We start from the raw sequence: 17,135 nt of genomic DNA on the forward strand, positions 1-17,135 counted from the left end.
GACCCTACACACCCCTGACAGGGTGCTGACACACAGCGAGACCCTACACACCCCTGACAGGGTCCGGACACACTGTGAGACCCCACACACTCCTGACATGGTCCTGACAAACTGTGAGACCCCACATACCCCGGACAGGGTCCTATAGAAAATAGACAAGAGACATTAGGTGCAGGAGTAGGCCATTCGACCCTTCGAGCCTGAACCGCCATTCACTGTGATCATGGCTGATCATCCACAATCAGAATCCAGTTCCTGCCTTATCACGTAACCTTTGATTCCACTATCTTTAAGAGCTCTATCCATCTCTTTCTAAAAAGCATCCAGAGACTTTGCCTCCACAGCCTTCCGGTGCAGAGCGTTCAATATATCCACCACTCTCTGAGTGAAAAAGTTTTTCCTGAATTCCGTTCTAAATGGCCTACCCCTTATTCTTAAACTGTGGCCTTTGGTTCTGGACTCACCCATCAGCAGGAACATGTTTCCTGCCTCCAGCATGTCCAATCCCTTAATAATTATAGATGTTTCAATTAGATCCCCTCTCAGGCTTCTAAATTCCAGAGTATACAGGCCCAGTCGCTCCAATCTTTCGACATATGACAGTCCCGCCATCCCGGGAATTAACCTTGTGAACCTACGCTGCACTCCCTCAATAGCAAGAATGTCCTTCCTCAAATTTGGAGACCAAAACTGCACACAGTACTCCAGGTGTGGTCTCACCAGGGCCCTGTACAGCTGCAGAAGGACTTCTTTGCTCTAATACTCAATTCCCCTTGTTATGAAGGCCAGCATGCGATTAGCTTTCTTCACTGCCTGCTGTACTTGCATGCTTGCTTTCACACTGATGACACTCTGTGATACCCCACACACCCCTGACAGGGACCTGACACAGTGTGAGACCCCACACACCCCTGACAGGACCCTGACACACTGTGAGACCCCACACACCCCTGACAGGGACCTGACACACTGTGAGACCCCACACACCCCTGACAGGGTCCTGACACACTGTGAGACCCCACACACCCCTAAGAGGACCCTGACACACTGTGAGACCCCACACACCCCTGACATAGTCCTGACATACTGTGAGACCCCACACACCCTGGATAGGGTCCTGACACACTGTGAGACCCGACACAGCCCAAACGGGTCCTGACACACTGTGAGACCGCACACACCCCTCACAGGTTCCTGACACACTGAGACCCCACACACCCCTGACAGGGACCTGACGCACTATGAAACGCCACACACCCCTGACAGGGTCCAGACACACATTGCGATCCCACATACATCTGAGAGGGTTCTGACACACTGTGAGACACCCCGCAACAGCGTCCTGACCCACTGTGAGACCACCCACACCCACAGCCAGATCCTGACACACTGTGAAACCCCACGAACCACGCACAGTATCCAGACACACAGTGAAACCCCACACAACCCTGCCAGGGGCCTGTCACAGTGTGAGACCCCACACACCACTGACAGGGCCCTGACACCCTGTGAGACCCCACACACTCCTGGCAGGGACCTGGCAAACTGTGAGACACCACACACCCCTGACAAATTCCTGACACACTGTGAGACCGCACACACCCCTGAGAGGTTCCCGTAAAACTCTCAGAACCCTCTCACAAGACCCTGACAGGGTCTTGACACACTGCGAGACCCCACACACCCCTGACAGCAACCTGACACATTGTGAGACGCCACACACACGTAAGAGGGTCCTGACACAGATTGAGATCCCACACACATCTGACAGGCTCCTGACACACTGTGAGACCACCCATGACAGTTATCTGACACACTGTGAGACCCCACACACCCCTGACAGGGTCCTGACAAACTGTGATACCTCACACACACCCGAGAGGGTGATGACGCACTGTGAGACTCCAGCACGCCTAACAGGATCCTAACACACTGGGAGACCCCACACACCCCCAACAAGATCCTGACACACTGTGAGTCCCCACACACTCCCGACAGGGTCCTGACACACTGTGAGACCTCAAACAACCCTGTCAGGGTCCTGACACACTGTCAGACCACACACAAACCCCTGACAGTGAGCTGACACACTGTGAGACGCCACACACAACTGATAGGGACCTGACACACATTGAGATCCCACGCACACCGGAGAGGGTCCTGACACACTGTGAGACCCCCCCTGACAGTGTCCAGACACACTCTGAGACCCCACGCACACCTGGCAGGGTCCAGACAAACTGTGAGACCCCACACAACCCAGGCAGGGTCCTGACACACTGACACACTGTCAGACCACACACAAACCCCTGACAGCGAGCTGACACACTGTGATACGCCACACACAACTGATAGGGACCTGACACACATTGAGATCACACGCACACCTGAGAGGGTCCTGACACACTGTGAGACGCCCCCTGACAGTGTCCAGACACACTCTGAGACCCCACGCACACCTGGCAGGGTCCAGACAAACTGTGAGACCCCACACACCCCAAAAGGTTCCTGACACATTGTGAGACCCCACACACCCAGGATAGGGTCCTGACAGACTATGAGATCCGACACACCCCTGAGAGGGTCCAAACACACTGTGAGACCCCACAGGCCCCAAAAGGGTCCTGACACATTGTGAGACAGCACACATGCCTGACAGGGTTGAGAAACACTGTGGGACCCAACACACCCCAGAGGGGTCCTGACACACTGTGGACGCCACACACACCTGACAGGGTCCTGACACACTGTGAGTCCCCACACACTCCCGACAGGGTCCTGACGCACTGTGAGACCTCAAGCAACCCTGTCAGGGTCCTGACACACTGACACACTGTCAGACCACACACAAACCCCTGACAGCGAGCTGACACACTGTGAGACGCCACACACAACTGATAGGGACCTGACACACATTGAGATCACACGCACACCTGAGAGGGTCCTGACACACTGTGAGACGCCCCCTGACAGTGTCCAGACACACTCTGAGACCCCACGCACACCTGGCAGGGTCCAGACAAACTGTGAGACCCCACACAACCCAGGCAGGGTCCTGACGCACTGTAAGACCCCACACACCCCTGACAGCGACCTGACATACTGTGAGACCCCACACACCCCTGACAGCGACCTGACATACTGTGAGAAACTGCACACACCTGGCAGTGACCTGACACACTGTGCGACCCCACACACCCCTGACAGGGTCCTGACACACTGTGCGACCCCACACACCCCTGACAGGGTCCTGACATACTATGAAACCCCACACACCCCTGGCCCTGTCCAGTCAAACTGTAAAACCCCACACCCCCATGACAGGGTCCTGTCACACTGTGAGACCGCACACACCCCTGACAGGCTCAGGAAACGCTGTGAGATGCCACACACGCCTGAGAGGGCCCTGACACACTGTGAGACCTCACACAACCCGACAGGGTCCTGACACAGTGTGAGACCCCACACACCCATCACAGGGACCTGACACACAGTGAGACCCCACACGCCCCTGACAGGGACCTGACACATTGTGAGACGCCGCACACCCCTGACAACGTCCTGACACACATTGATATCCCACACACTATTCACACGGTCCTGACACTCTGTGAGACCCCACACACACCTGAAAAGGTCCTGACACACTGTGACACCCCACACACCACTGACAGGGACCTGACACACTTTAAGACCACACACACAACTGACAGACAGGGTCCTGACACTCTGTGAGACCCCACACACTATTGACACGTTCCTGACACACTGTGAGACCACACACACCCCTGACAAGGACCTGACGCACTGTGAGACTCCACACTCACCTGACAGGGTCCTGACAGACTGTGAGACCACACACACCCTGGATAGCGTCCTGACAGACTGTGAGATGCCACACACCCCTGACAGGGTCCTGACACACATTGCGATCCCACACACATCTGAGAGGGTTCTGACACAGTATGAGACCCCACAAACCACTCACAGTGTCCTGACACACTGTGAAACCCCACATAACCCTGACAGGGTCCTGGCACACTGTGAGTCCTAACACACCCCCGAGAGGGTGATGACACACTGTGAGACCCCAGACACCCCTAACAAGCTCCTGATGCACTGTGAGACGCCACACGCATGACAGGGTCCGGACACACATTGAGATCCCACACACATCTGAGACAGTCATGATACACTGTGAGACCGCCCCACCCTCCCCGACAGTGTCCAGACAAACTGTGAGACCTCACACACCCCTGACAGGGTCCTGACACACATTGTGATCCCACACACATCTGAGAGGGTTCTGACACACTGTGAGACCCCACAAACCACTCACAGTGTCCTGACACACTGTGAAACCCCACATAACCCTGACAGGGTCCTGGCACACTGTGAGTCCTAACACACCCCCGAGAGGGTGATGACACACTGTGAGACCCCAGACACCCCTAACAAGATCCTGATGCACTGTGAGACGCCACACGCATGACAGGGTTCTGACACACTGTGAGACGCCACACGCATGACAGGGTCCGGACACACATTGAAATCCCACACACATCTGAGATGGTCATGATACACTGTGAGACCGCCCCACCCTCCCCGACAGTGTCCAGACAAACTGTGAGACCTCACATACCCCTGGCAGGGTCCAGACACACTGTGAGACCTCACACAACCTAGGTAGGGTCCTGACACACTGTAAGACCCCACACACCCCTGAGAGGGTCCTGACACACGGTGAGATCCCACACACCCCTGACAGGGTTCAGAAGCACTGTGAGACCCCACACACCCCAAAAGGATCCTGACACACTGTGAGATTCCCTCCCACCCCCAGAAAAGGGTCCCGACACACTGTGAGACCCCCAAACAAATCACTGGGTCCTGACACACAGTGAAACCCCACAAACCCGTGACAGCGTCCTGACAGACTGTGAGAACCCACACACCCCTGGTATGGTTCAAACACGCTGTGAGACCCCACACACAACTGACAGACAGTGTCCTGTCACACTGTGAGACCCCACACACTCCTGACAGGGACCTGACACACTGTGAGACCCCACACACACCTGAAAGGGCTCCTGACACACTGTGAGATCCAACACACCCCTGACAGTGACCTGACGCACTGTGAGACGCCACACAGCCCTGACAGGGTCCTGACACACATTGCGATCCCATACACACCTGAGAGGGTTCTGACTCACTGTTAGATCCCCCACAACAGCATCCTGACACACTGTGAGACCCCCCACAACCACCACAAGATCCTGACACACTGTGAAACCGCACAAACCACTCACAGTGCCTTGACACACAGTGAAACCCCACACACCCCTGACAGGGACCTGACACACTGTGAGACCCCACACACCCGTGACAGGGTTCAGAAACACTGTGAGACCCCACACACCCCAGAGGGGTCCTGACACACTGTGAGACCACACACCCCTGACAGGGGCCTGACACACTCCAAGACCCCACACAACCCTGGCAGGGTCCTGACACACTCTGAGACCCCCCACCCCCGGAAAAGGGTCCTGACACACTGTGAAACCCCGCAAACCAGTAACAGGGTCCTGACACACTGCAAAACCCCAGAAACCCGTGACAGCGTCCTGACAGACTGTGAGACCCCACACACCCCTGACAGGGTCCTGACACACTGTGAGACCCCACACACCCCTGACAGGGTCCTGACACACTGTGAGACCGCACACACCCCTGACAGTGTCCCGACGCACGGTGAAACACTGACACAGTGTGGGTCCTGACACACTATGATCCCTCAAACAACCCTGAGAGGGTCCTGACACACTGTAAGACCCCACACACCCCTGAGAGGGACCTGACACACTGTGAGACCCCACAGGCCCCAAAAGGTTCCTGACACACTGTGAGACCCCAATTAATGCAATAGCTTTGAGCTAGCTCTTGTGTATTTAAATACTGAGTTCTGAGTTGAGGCATGTAACAGTTTGTTCACTGTCTGTTCCCATGGAAGATGTTCAACAGAAACACAAGGAGACTCTGCGGGCACAAACTGAAACACTGAGAGTGAACACGATCCTGATGAGGGAGAAGGTGAAGGTTTTCCAGCTGGTTGATCGATACGCTGAGCTCACGGTCATTTCTACTGTCCGAGATCGGAGACTGGTGGAACATGAGCTGCTGGCAAGAGGCAGAGACCACGAGGAGTGGAGAGAGGAACATCTCCGCAGAGAGCTGGAGAAACTCCGGACAGATCAGTTGTTCCAGAGCAGCTTTTCCCGGAGAAAATCCAAATCTGGGAGTTCGGCAGCAGTGGCCGGAGTCCCAGGGGTCGGGAAAACAACAATGGTACAAAAGATTGTTTATGACTGGGCCACAGAGAAAATATACCAACAATTCCAGTTTGTCTTCAGTTTCAAATTCCGGGATTTAAATTCCATTAACTGCAGAATAAACCTAAAGGAACTCATTCTGGATCAGTATCCTTACTTTGGGAATTTACTGAGAGAGGTCTGGAAGAACCCAGAGGGATTGCTGTTTATATTCGATGGTTTGGATGAATTCAAACACAGAATCGATTTTGCTGACAGTCGGAGAGATACAGAACCCAAGCACCAGTGCCCAGATCCCGAGTGGTGGTGTGAAGTGTCTGACATTGTGTACGGTTTAATCCAGGGCAAGCTGCTCCCAGGGTGTTCAGTGCTGGTGACCACACGTCCCACTGCGTTACATTTACTGGAAAAGGCAGAGATCGGTGTCCGGGCTGAAATCCTGGGATTTGTTGGTGAGGAACGGAAGGAATATTTCATCAGGCATTTTGAAGATCAGACAGTGGCAGCAGCTGTTTTCAAACACGTGAAGGAGAACGAGATCCTGTACACCATGAGCTACAACCCCTCCTACTGCTGGATCCTCGCTCTGGCACTGGGCCCCTTCTTCACACAAAGAGTCAGGGACCCGCAGCGAGTTCCCAAGACCATCACCCAACTGTATTCCTACTATATTTACAACATCCTGAAAAACCACGGCCGTGAGATTGAGAACCCCCGTGATGTGTTTCTCAGGGTTGGTCAGATGGCCTTCAGAGGAGTGTTCGAGAAGAAGATTGTGTTTACAGATGGAGATTTGATCAACTACAATCTGCAGCCTTCCCAGTTCCTGTCCGGGTTCCTGATGGAGCTTTTGGAGAGAGAGGATTCAGTCCGGAGCATGGTGTACACATTCCCACACCTCACCATCCAAGAGTTTGTAGCTGCAGTCGCACAATTCCTGAATCCACATCCCGGGGATATTCTGAGATTCCTCACTGAAGCCCACAACACGACAGACGGTCGATTTGAGATATTTCTCCGTTTTGTTGCTGGTCTCTCCAACCCAATGACAGCTCGGGGCCTGGAGGAGTTTCTGGGTCCATTTCCTCATCAAACAACCTGCCAGGTGATTGACTGGGTGAAGGAGGAGGTTAAACGCCAGAGTGGAAACACATGGAGTGAATCTGGTAAAAGGAGCCGCCTGAACACATTGCACTACCTGTTTGAGTCTCAGAATCGTGCACTGGCTCAGGCTGCAGTGGGATCTGTGGAAACACTTTCATTCAGTGGAATGACACTGACCCCGATTGACTGCACGGTCCTGTCTCATGTCATCGGACTCTGTGATACAATAAAACACCTCGACCTGGTGAACTGCAACATTCAGTGTGAAGGAATCCAGCGGCTGGGACCCGGGCTGCACAAGTGCCGGGAGTTGAGGTATCTGATTTATCTCTCACTCTGAACTGTGAAACTGTCCCATTGTGTTGTTTCAATGTAAAGGGATTTGGGTAAAAGTGTGATAAATACGATTGTGAAGAATTGTGACAAATGCCATCCCCCTTCCTCCTGTGGGATCTCTCTTCCCCTTCCCCGTTCCTCCTTCATCCCTGCCCCTCCCGACCCTCTCACATCAGGAACACGTTTCTGACCATCGGGGAATGAGACAGAATATGTGGAGTTTACAGGGTCACACCGACAGACTAAATTACTGACATTCGGTGAATACCCTGGAGCTGGGCAGTGAGGGACATTGACAGTGATGGGAACTCCGATCAGTGATTTACTGAAGGGTTTAATGTTTCCTGAAATATCCGAGTGAGAGAAATTCCCTCAGACCCACAGTTTGAATCACTTTGTTGATCAATTTGTCTGTTTGTGTTTAGACTCAGTTATAATAAACTGGGAGATTCAGGAGTGAAACTGGTGTCTGCGGCTCTGAGGAACCCGGAGTGTAAAATACAGAAACTGCGGTAAGTACCGGACTGTGGGAGATTGTGTTTACAGTCACTGGGTGTCTGACACTGAACATTAATGTGATCAGTAATTGTGTTGCTGATAAACACTGGGGATTTGTACCGTCTCCAGTCTCTCTGTGTCCTTCACCCTCACTCTCTCTCATCTCCGGGTTGAGGGATGTCGGTCTCACAGATTCTGGTGCCGAGGATCTCGCCTCCGCTCTCAGTACAAACCCATCAGTGACGGCGCTGAACCTGAATGATAATAAACTGGGAGATTCAGGAGTGAAACTGGTGTCTGCGGCTCTAAAGAAGGCGAAATGTAAAATCCAAAAACTGTGGTAAATACCAGAGAGTGGGAGATTGTCACTGCATATTTGACACTGAACATTAATATAATTAGTAATTATATTATTGATTAACAGTGAGAATATGTACAGTCTTCTGTCCCTCTGTGTTCTTCAACCTGATTATCTCTCTTCTCCAGGCTGCGGGATGTCGGTCTCACAGATTCTGGTGCCAAGGATCTCGCCTCCGCTCTCAGTTCGAACCCATCACTGACGGAGCTGAACCTGGGTGCTAATAAACTGGGAGATTCAGGAGTGAAACTGGTGTCTGCGGCTCTGAAGAATTCGGAGTGTAAAATACAGAAACTATGGTCAGTAGCAGAATGTGGGAGATTGTGTTTACAGTCACTGGGTGTCTGACACTGAACATTAATGTGATCAGTAATTGTGTTGCTGATAAACACTGGGGATTTGTACCGTCTCCTGTCTCTCTGTGTCCTTCACCCTCACTCTGTCTCATCTCCAGGCTGTATGATGTCGGTCTCACAGATTCTGGTGCCAAGGATCTCAACTCCACTCTCAGTACAAACCAATCACTGACGGAACTGAGTTTGGATGATAATAAACTAGGAGATTCAGGAGTGAAACTGGTGTCTGAGGCTTTGAAGATCTCGGAGTGTAAAATACAGAAGCTTTTGTAAGTACCAGACTGTGGGAGATTGTGTTTACAGTCACTGGGTGTCTGACACTGAACATTAATGTGATCAGTAATTGTGTTACTGATAAACACTGGGGATTTGTACCGTTTCCTGTCTCTCTGTGTCCTTCACCCTCACTCTCTCTCATCTCCAGGCTGAGGAATGTCGGTCTCACAGATTCTGGTGTCGAGGATCTCCTCTCCGCTCTCAGAACAAACCCATCACTGACGGAGCTGAACCTGAGTGGTAATAAACTGGGAGATTCAGGAGTGAAATTGGTGTCTGAAGCTCTAAGGAACTCAGAGTGTAAAATACAGAAACTGTGGTCAGTACCAGACTGTGGAATATTGTGTTTACAGAGACTTGGTGTCTGACACTGAACATTAATGTGATTTGTAATTACATTACTGATTAACAGTGTGGATATGAACAGTCTCGTGTCTCTCTGTGTTTTTCACCCTCACTCTCTCTCATCTCCAGTCTGTACGATGTAGGTCTCACAGATTCTGGTGCCAAGGATCTCGCCTCCACTCTCAGCACAAATCGATCACTGACAGAGCTGAACCTGAATGATAATGAACTGGGAGATTCAGGAGTGAAACTGGTGACTGAAGCTCTAAGGAACTCGAAGTGTGAAATACAGAAACTGTGGTCAGTATCAAACTGTCGGAGATTGTGTTTACAGGCACTTAATATCTGACTCTGAACATTAATGAAATCTGTAATTGTGTTCCAGATAAACACTGGGGATTTGTACCGTGTTCTGTCTCTCTGTGTCCTTCACCCTCACTCTATCTCTCATCTCCAGGCTGAGGGATGTCGGTCTTACAGATTCTGGTGTCGAGGATCTCGTCTCCGCTCTCAGTACAAACCCAAAACTGACGGAGCTGAACCTGAGTTATAATAAACTGGGAGATTCAGGAGTGAAACTGGTTTCTGCGGCTCTGAAGAATTCAGACTGTAAAATACAGAAATTATGGTCAGTAGCAGAATGGAGGTAGAGTTTGTTTACGGTCACTGGGTGTCTGACACTGAACATTAATGTGATCAGTAATTGTGTTGCTGATAAACACTGGGGATTTGTACCGTCTCCTGTCTCTCTGTGTCCTTCACCCTCACTCTGTCTCATCTCCAGGCTGTATGATGTCGGTCTCACAGATTCTGGTGCCAAGGATCTCAACTCCACTCTCAGTACAAACCAATCACTGACGGAACTGAGTTTGAATGATAATAAACTAGGAGATTCAGGAGTGAAACTGGTGTCTGAGGCTTTGAAGATCTCGGAGTGTAAAATACAGAAGCTTTCGTAAGTACCAGACTGTGGGAGATTGTGTTTACAGTCACTGGGTGTCTGACACTGAACATTAATGTGATCAGTAATTGTGTTACTGATAAACACTGGGGATTTGTACCGTTTCCTGTCTCTCTGTGTCCTTCACCCTCACTCTCTCTCATCTCCAGGCTGCGGGATGTCGGTCTCACAGATTCTGGTGCCAAGGATCTCGCCTCCGCTCTCAGTTCGAACCCATCACTGACGGAGCTGAACCTGGGTGCTAATAAACTGGGAGATTCAGGAGTGAAACTGGTGTCTGCGGCTCTGAAGAATTCGGAGTGTAAAATACAGAAACTATGGTCAGTAGCAGAATGTGGGAGATTGTGTTTACAGTCACTGGGTGTCTGACACTGAACATTAATGTGATCAGTAATTGTGTTGCTGATAAACACTGGGGATTTGTACCGTCTCCTGTCTCTCTGTGTCCTTCACCCTCACTCTGTCTCATCTCCAGGCTGTATGATGTCGGTCTCACAGATTCTGGTGCCAAGGATCTCAACTCCACTCTCAGTACAAACCAATCACTGACGGAACTGAGTTTGGATGATAATAAACTAGGAGATTCAGGAGTGAAACTGGTGTCTGAGGCTTTGAAGATCTCGGAGTGTAAAATACAGAAGCTTTCGTAAGTACCAGACTGTGGGAGATTGTGTTTACAGTCACTGGGTGTCTGACACTGAACATTAATGTGATCAGTAATTGTGTTACTGATAAACACTGGGGATTTGTACCGTTTCCTGTCTCTCTGTGTCCTTCACCCTCACTCTCTCTCATCTCCAGGCTGAGGAATGTCGGTCTCACAGATTCTGGTGTCGAGGATCTCCTCTCCGCTCTCAGAACAAACCCATCACTGACGGAGCTGAACCTGAGTGGTAATAAACTGGGAGATTCAGGAGTGAAATTGGTGTCTGAAGCTCTAAGGAACTCAGAGTGTAAAATACAGAAACTGTGGTCAGTACCAGACTGTGGAATATTGTGTTTACAGAGACTTGGTGTCTGACACTGAACATTAATGTGATTTGTAATTACATTACTGATTAACAGTGTGGATATGAACAGTCTCGTGTCTCTCTGTGTTTTTCACCCTCACTCTCTCTCATCTCCAGTCTGTACGATGTAGGTCTCACAGATTCTGGTGCCAAGGATCTCGCCTCCACTCTCAGCACAAATCGATCACTGACAGAGCTGAACCTGAATGATAATGAACTGGGAGATTCAGGAGTGAAACTGGTGTCTGAAGCTCTAAGGAACTCGAAGTGTGAAATACAGAAACTGTGGTCAGTATCAAACTGTCGGAGATTGTGTTTACAGGCACTTAATATCTGACTCTGAACATTAATGAAATCTGTAATTGTGTTCCAGATAAACACTGGGGATTTGTACCATGTTCTGTCTCTCTGTGTCCTTCACCCTCACTCTATCTCATCTCCAGGCTCAGGGATGTCGGTCTCACAGATTCTGGTGCCGAGGATCTCGCCTCCGCTCTCAGAACAAACCCATCACTGACGGAGCTGAACCTGGGTGCTAACAAACTGGGAGATTCAGGAATGAAACTGGTGTCTGCGGCTCTGAGGAACACAGAGTGTAAAATACAGAAACTGTGGTAAGTACCAGACTGTGGGAGATTATGTTTACTGTCACTGGGTGTCCGACACTGAACATTAATGTGATCAGTAATTGTGTTACTGATAAACACTGGGGATTTGTACCGTCTCCTGTCTCTCTGTGTCCTTCACCCTCACTCTCTCTCATCTCCAGGCTGTATGATGTCGGTCTCACTGCTAATGGTGCCAAGGAGATCATCTCCACTCTCAGTACAAATCGATCACTGAAAGAGCTGAGTTTGAATGATAATAAACTGGGAGATTCAGGAGTGAAACTGGTGTCGGACGCGTTGAGGGTCTCGGAGTGTAAAATACAGAAACTGTGGTAAATACCAGACAGTGGGAGATTGTGTTTACAGGCACAGGGTGTCTGACACTGAACATTAATGTGATCATTAATTGTGATACTGATAAACACTGGGGTTTTCTATCGTCTCCTGTCTCTCTTTGTCCTTCCCCTTCACTCTATCTCTCATCTCCAGGCTGAGGGATGTCGGTCTTACAGATTCTGGTGTCGAGGATCTCGTCTCCGCTCTCAGTACAAACCCAAAACTGACGGAGCTGAACCTGAGTTATAATAAACTGGGAGATTCAGGAGTGAAACTGGTTTCTGCGGCTCTGAAGCATTCAGACTGTAAAATACAGAAATTATGGTCAGTAGCAGAATGGAGGTAGAGTTTGTTTACGGTCACTGGGTGTCTGACACTGAACATTAATGTGATCAGTAATTGTGTTGCTGATAAACACTGGGGATTTGTACCGTCTCCTGTCTCTCTGTGTCCTTCACCCTCACTCTGTCTCATCTCCAGGCTGTATGATGTCGGTCTCACAGATTCTGGTGCCAAGGATCTCAACTCCACTCTCAGTACAAACCAATCACTGACGGAACTGAGTTTGAATGATAATAAACTAGGAGATTCAGGAGTGAAACTGGTGTCTGAGGCTTTGAAGATCTCGGAGTGTAAAATACAGAAGCTTTCGTAAGTACCAGACTGTGGGAGATTGTGTTTACAGTCACTGGGTGTCTGACACTGAACATTAATGTGATCAGTAATTGTGTTACTGATAAACACTGGGGATTTGTACCGTTTCCTGTCTCTCTGTGTCCTTCACCCTCACTCTCTCTCATCTCCAGGCTGAGGAATGTCGGTCTCACAGATTCTGGTGTCGAGGATCTCCTCTCCGCTCTCAGAACAAACCCATCACTGACGGAGCTGAACCTGAGTGGTAATAAACTGGGAGATTCAGGAGTGAAATTGGTGTCTGAAGCTCTAAGGAACTCAGAGTGTAAAATACAGAAACTGTGGTCAGTACCAGACTGTGGAATATTGTGTTTACAGAGACTTGGTGTCTGACACTGAACATTAATGTGATTTGTAATTACATTACTGATTAACAGTGTGGATATGAACAGTCTCGTGTCTCTCTGTGTTTTTCACCCTCACTCTCTCTCATCTCCAGTCTGTACGATGTAGGTCTCACAGATTCTGGTGCCAAGGATCTCGCCTCCACTCTCAGCACAAATCGATCACTGACAGAGCTGAACCTGAATGATAATGAACTGGGAGATTCAGGAGTGAAACTGGTGTCTGAAGCTCTAAGGAACTCGAAGTGTGAAATACAGAAACTGTGGTCAGTATCAAACTGTCGGAGATTGTGTTTACAGGCACTTAATATCTGACTCTGAACATTAATGAAATCTGTAATTGTGTTCCAGATAAACACTGGGGATTTGTACCGTGTTCTGTCTCTCTGTGTCCTTCACCCTCACTCTATCTCATCTCCAGGCTCAGGGATGTCGGTCTCACAGATTCTGGTGCCGAGGATCTCGCCTCCGCTCTCAGAACAAACCCATCACTGACGGAGCTGAACCTGGGTGCTAACAAACTGGGAGATTCAGGAATGAAACTGGTGTCTGCGGCTCTGAGGAACACAGAGTGTAAAATACAGAAACTGTGGTAAGTACCAGACTGTGGGAGATTATGTTTACTGTCACTGGGTGTCCGACACTGAACATTAATGTGATCAGTAATTGTGTTACTGATAAACACTGGGGATTTGTACCGTCTCCTGTCTCTCTGTGTCCTTCACCCTCACTCTCTCTCATCTCCAGGCTGTATGATGTCGGTCTCACTGCTAATGGTGCCAAGGAGATCATCTCCACTCTCAGTACAAATCGATCACTGAAAGAGCTGAGTTTGAATGATAATAAACTGGGAGATTCAGGAGTGAAACTGGTGTCGGACGCGTTGAGGGTCTCGGAGTGTAAAATACAGAAACTGTGGTAAATACCAGACAGTGGGAGATTGTGTTTACAGGCACAGGGTGTCTGACACTGAACATTAATGTGATCATTAATTGTGATACTGATAAACACTGGGGTTTTCTATCGTCTCCTGTCTCTCTTTGTCCTTCCCCTTCACTCTATCTCTCATCTCCAGGCTGAGGGATGTCGGTCTTACAGATTCTGGTGTCGAGGATCTCGTCTCCGCTCTCAGTACAAACCCAAAACTGACGGAGCTGAACCTGAGTTATAATAAACTGGGAGATTCAGGAGTGAAACTGGTTTCTGCGGCTCTGAAGCATTCAGACTGTAAAATACAGAAATTATGGTCAGTAGCAGAATGGAGGTAGAGTTTGTTTACGGTCACTGGGTGTCTGACACTGAACATTAATGTGATCAGTAATTGTGTTGCTGATAAACACTGGGGATTTGTACCGTCTCCTGTCTCTCTGTGTCCTTCACCCTCACTCTGTCTCATCTCCAGGCTGTATGATGTCGGTCTCACAGATTCTGGTGCCAAGGATCTCAACTCCACTCTCAGTACAAACCAATCACTGACGGAACTGAGTTTGAATGATAATAAACTAGGAGATTCAGGAGTGAAACTGGTGTCTGAGGCTTTGAAGATCTCGGAGTGTAAAATACAGAAGCTTTCGTAAGTACCAGACTGTGGGAGATTGTGTTTACAGTCACTGGGTGTCTGACACTGAACATTAATGTGATCAGTAATTGTGTTACTGATAAACACTGGGGATTTGTACCGTTTCCTGTCTCTCTGTGTCCTTCACCCTCACTCTCTCTCATCTCCAGGCTGAGGAATGTCGGTCTCACAGATTCTGGTGTCGAGGATCTCCTCTCCGCTCTCAGAACAAACCCATCACTGACGGAGCTGAACCTGAGTGGTAATAAACTGGGAGATTCAGGAGTGAAATTGGTGTCTGAAGCTCTAAGGAACTCAGAGTGTAAAATACAGAAACTGTGGTCAGTACCAGACTGTGGAATATTGTGTTTACAGAGACTTGGTGTCTGACACTGAACATTAATGTGATTTGTAATTACATTACTGATTAACAGTGTGGATATGAACAGTCTCGTGTCTCTCTGTGTTTTTCACCCTCACTCTCTCTCATCTCCAGTCTGTACGATGTAGGTCTCACAGATTCTGGTGCCAAGGATCTCGCCTCCACTCTCAGCACAAATCGATCACTGACAGAGCTGAACCTGAATGATAATGAACTGGGAGATTCAGGAGTGAAACTGGTGTCTGAAGCTCTAAGGAACTCGAAGTGTGAAATACAGAAACTGTGGTCAGTATCAAACTGTCGGAGATTGTGTTTACAGGCACTTAATATCTGACTCTGAACATTAATGAAATCTGTAATTGTGTTCCAGATAAACACTGGGGATTTGTACCGTGTTCTGTCTCTCTGTGTCCTTCACCCTCACTCTATCTCATCTCCAGGCTCAGGGATGTCGGTCTCACAGATTCTGGTGCCGAGGATCTCGCCTCCGCTCTCAGAACAAACCCATCACTGACGGAGCTGAACCTGGGTGCTAACAAACTGGGAGATTCAGGAATGAAACTGGTGTCTGCGGCTCTGAGGAACACAGAGTGTAAAATACAGAAACTGTGGTAAGTACCAGACTGTGGGAGATTATGTTTACTGTCACTGGGTGTCCGACACTGAACATTAATGTGATCAGTAATTGTGTTACTGATAAACACTGGGGATTTGTACCGTCTCCTGTCTCTCTGTGTCCTTCACCCTCACTCTCTCTCATCTCCAGGCTGTATGATGTCGGTCTCACTGCTAATGGTGCCAAGGAGATCATCTCCACTCTCAGTACAAATCGATCACTGAAAGAGCTGAGTTTGAATGATAATAAACTGGGAGATTCAGGAGTGAAACTGGTGTCGGACGCGTTGAGGGTCTCGGAGTGTAAAATACAGAAACTGTGGTAAATACCAGACAGTGGGAGATTGTGTTTACAGGCACAGGGTGTCTGACACTGAACATTAATGTGATCATTAATTGTGATACTGATAAACACTGGGGTTTTCTATCGTCTCCTGTCTCTCTTTGTCCTTCCCCTTCACTCTATCTCTCATCTCCAGGCTGAGGGATGTCGGTCTTACAGATTCTGGTGTCGAGGATCTCGTCTCCGCTCTCAGTACAAACCCAAAACTGACGGAGCTGAACCTGAGTTATAATAAACTGGGAGATTCAGGAGTGAAACTGGTTTCTGCGGCTCTGAAGAATTCAGACTGTAAAATACAGAAATTATGGTCAGTAGCAGAATGGAGGTAGAGTTTGTTTACGGTCACTGGGTGTCTGACACTGAACATTAATGTGATCAGTAATTGTGTTGCTGATAAACACTGGGGATTTGTACCGTCTCCTGTCTCTCTGTGTCCTTCACCCTCACTCTGTCTCATCTCCAGGCTGTATGATGTCGGTCTCACAGATTCTGGTGCCAAGGATCTCAACTCCACTCTCAGTACAAACCAATCACTGACGGAACTGAGTTTGAATGATAATAAACTAGGAGATTCAGGAGTGAAACTGGTGTCTGAGGCTTTGAAGATCTCGGAGTGTAAAATACAGAAGCTTTCGTAAGTACCAGACTGTGGGAGATTGTGTTTACAGTCACTGGGTGTC

General features: G+C 49.3%; 2 protein-coding genes across 2 annotated transcripts in view; one reads left to right on the forward strand and one right to left on the reverse strand.

The window, feature by feature from the left end:
- The window catches only part of LOC140208265 (uncharacterized), a 515,327-nt gene that overhangs the window by 242,307 nt on the left and 255,885 nt on the right, over positions 1-17,135 (reverse strand). The gene's annotated exons all lie outside the window — the stretch shown is intronic.
- The window catches only part of LOC140208244 (uncharacterized), a 70,916-nt gene that overhangs the window by 43,402 nt on the left and 10,379 nt on the right, over positions 1-17,135 (forward strand). Inside the window, exons 7-34 of the mRNA XM_072276773.1 lie at positions 6,014-7,751; positions 8,198-8,284; positions 8,757-8,927; positions 9,083-9,253; positions 9,409-9,579; positions 9,735-9,905; positions 10,063-10,233; positions 10,390-10,560; positions 10,716-10,886; positions 11,042-11,212; positions 11,368-11,538; positions 11,694-11,864; positions 12,020-12,190; positions 12,346-12,516; positions 12,674-12,844; positions 13,001-13,171; positions 13,327-13,497; positions 13,653-13,823; positions 13,979-14,149; positions 14,305-14,475; positions 14,633-14,803; positions 14,960-15,130; positions 15,286-15,456; positions 15,612-15,782; positions 15,938-16,108; positions 16,264-16,434; positions 16,592-16,762; positions 16,919-17,089. Of these exons, the coding sequence (XP_072132874.1) occupies positions 6,014-7,751; positions 8,198-8,284; positions 8,757-8,927; positions 9,083-9,253; positions 9,409-9,579; positions 9,735-9,905; positions 10,063-10,233; positions 10,390-10,560; positions 10,716-10,886; positions 11,042-11,212; positions 11,368-11,538; positions 11,694-11,864; positions 12,020-12,190; positions 12,346-12,516; positions 12,674-12,844; positions 13,001-13,171; positions 13,327-13,497; positions 13,653-13,823; positions 13,979-14,149; positions 14,305-14,475; positions 14,633-14,803; positions 14,960-15,130; positions 15,286-15,456; positions 15,612-15,782; positions 15,938-16,108; positions 16,264-16,434; positions 16,592-16,762; positions 16,919-17,089 (6,271 nt within the window). The remainder of the gene's footprint in view (positions 1-6,013; positions 7,752-8,197; positions 8,285-8,756; positions 8,928-9,082; positions 9,254-9,408; positions 9,580-9,734; positions 9,906-10,062; positions 10,234-10,389; positions 10,561-10,715; positions 10,887-11,041; positions 11,213-11,367; positions 11,539-11,693; positions 11,865-12,019; positions 12,191-12,345; positions 12,517-12,673; positions 12,845-13,000; positions 13,172-13,326; positions 13,498-13,652; positions 13,824-13,978; positions 14,150-14,304; positions 14,476-14,632; positions 14,804-14,959; positions 15,131-15,285; positions 15,457-15,611; positions 15,783-15,937; positions 16,109-16,263; positions 16,435-16,591; positions 16,763-16,918; positions 17,090-17,135) is intronic.

The sequence above is a fragment of the Mobula birostris genome, chromosome 13 (genome assembly GCF_030028105.1).
Source record: "Mobula birostris isolate sMobBir1 chromosome 13, sMobBir1.hap1, whole genome shotgun sequence".
NCBI lineage: Eukaryota > Metazoa > Chordata > Chondrichthyes > Myliobatiformes > Myliobatidae > Mobula > Mobula birostris.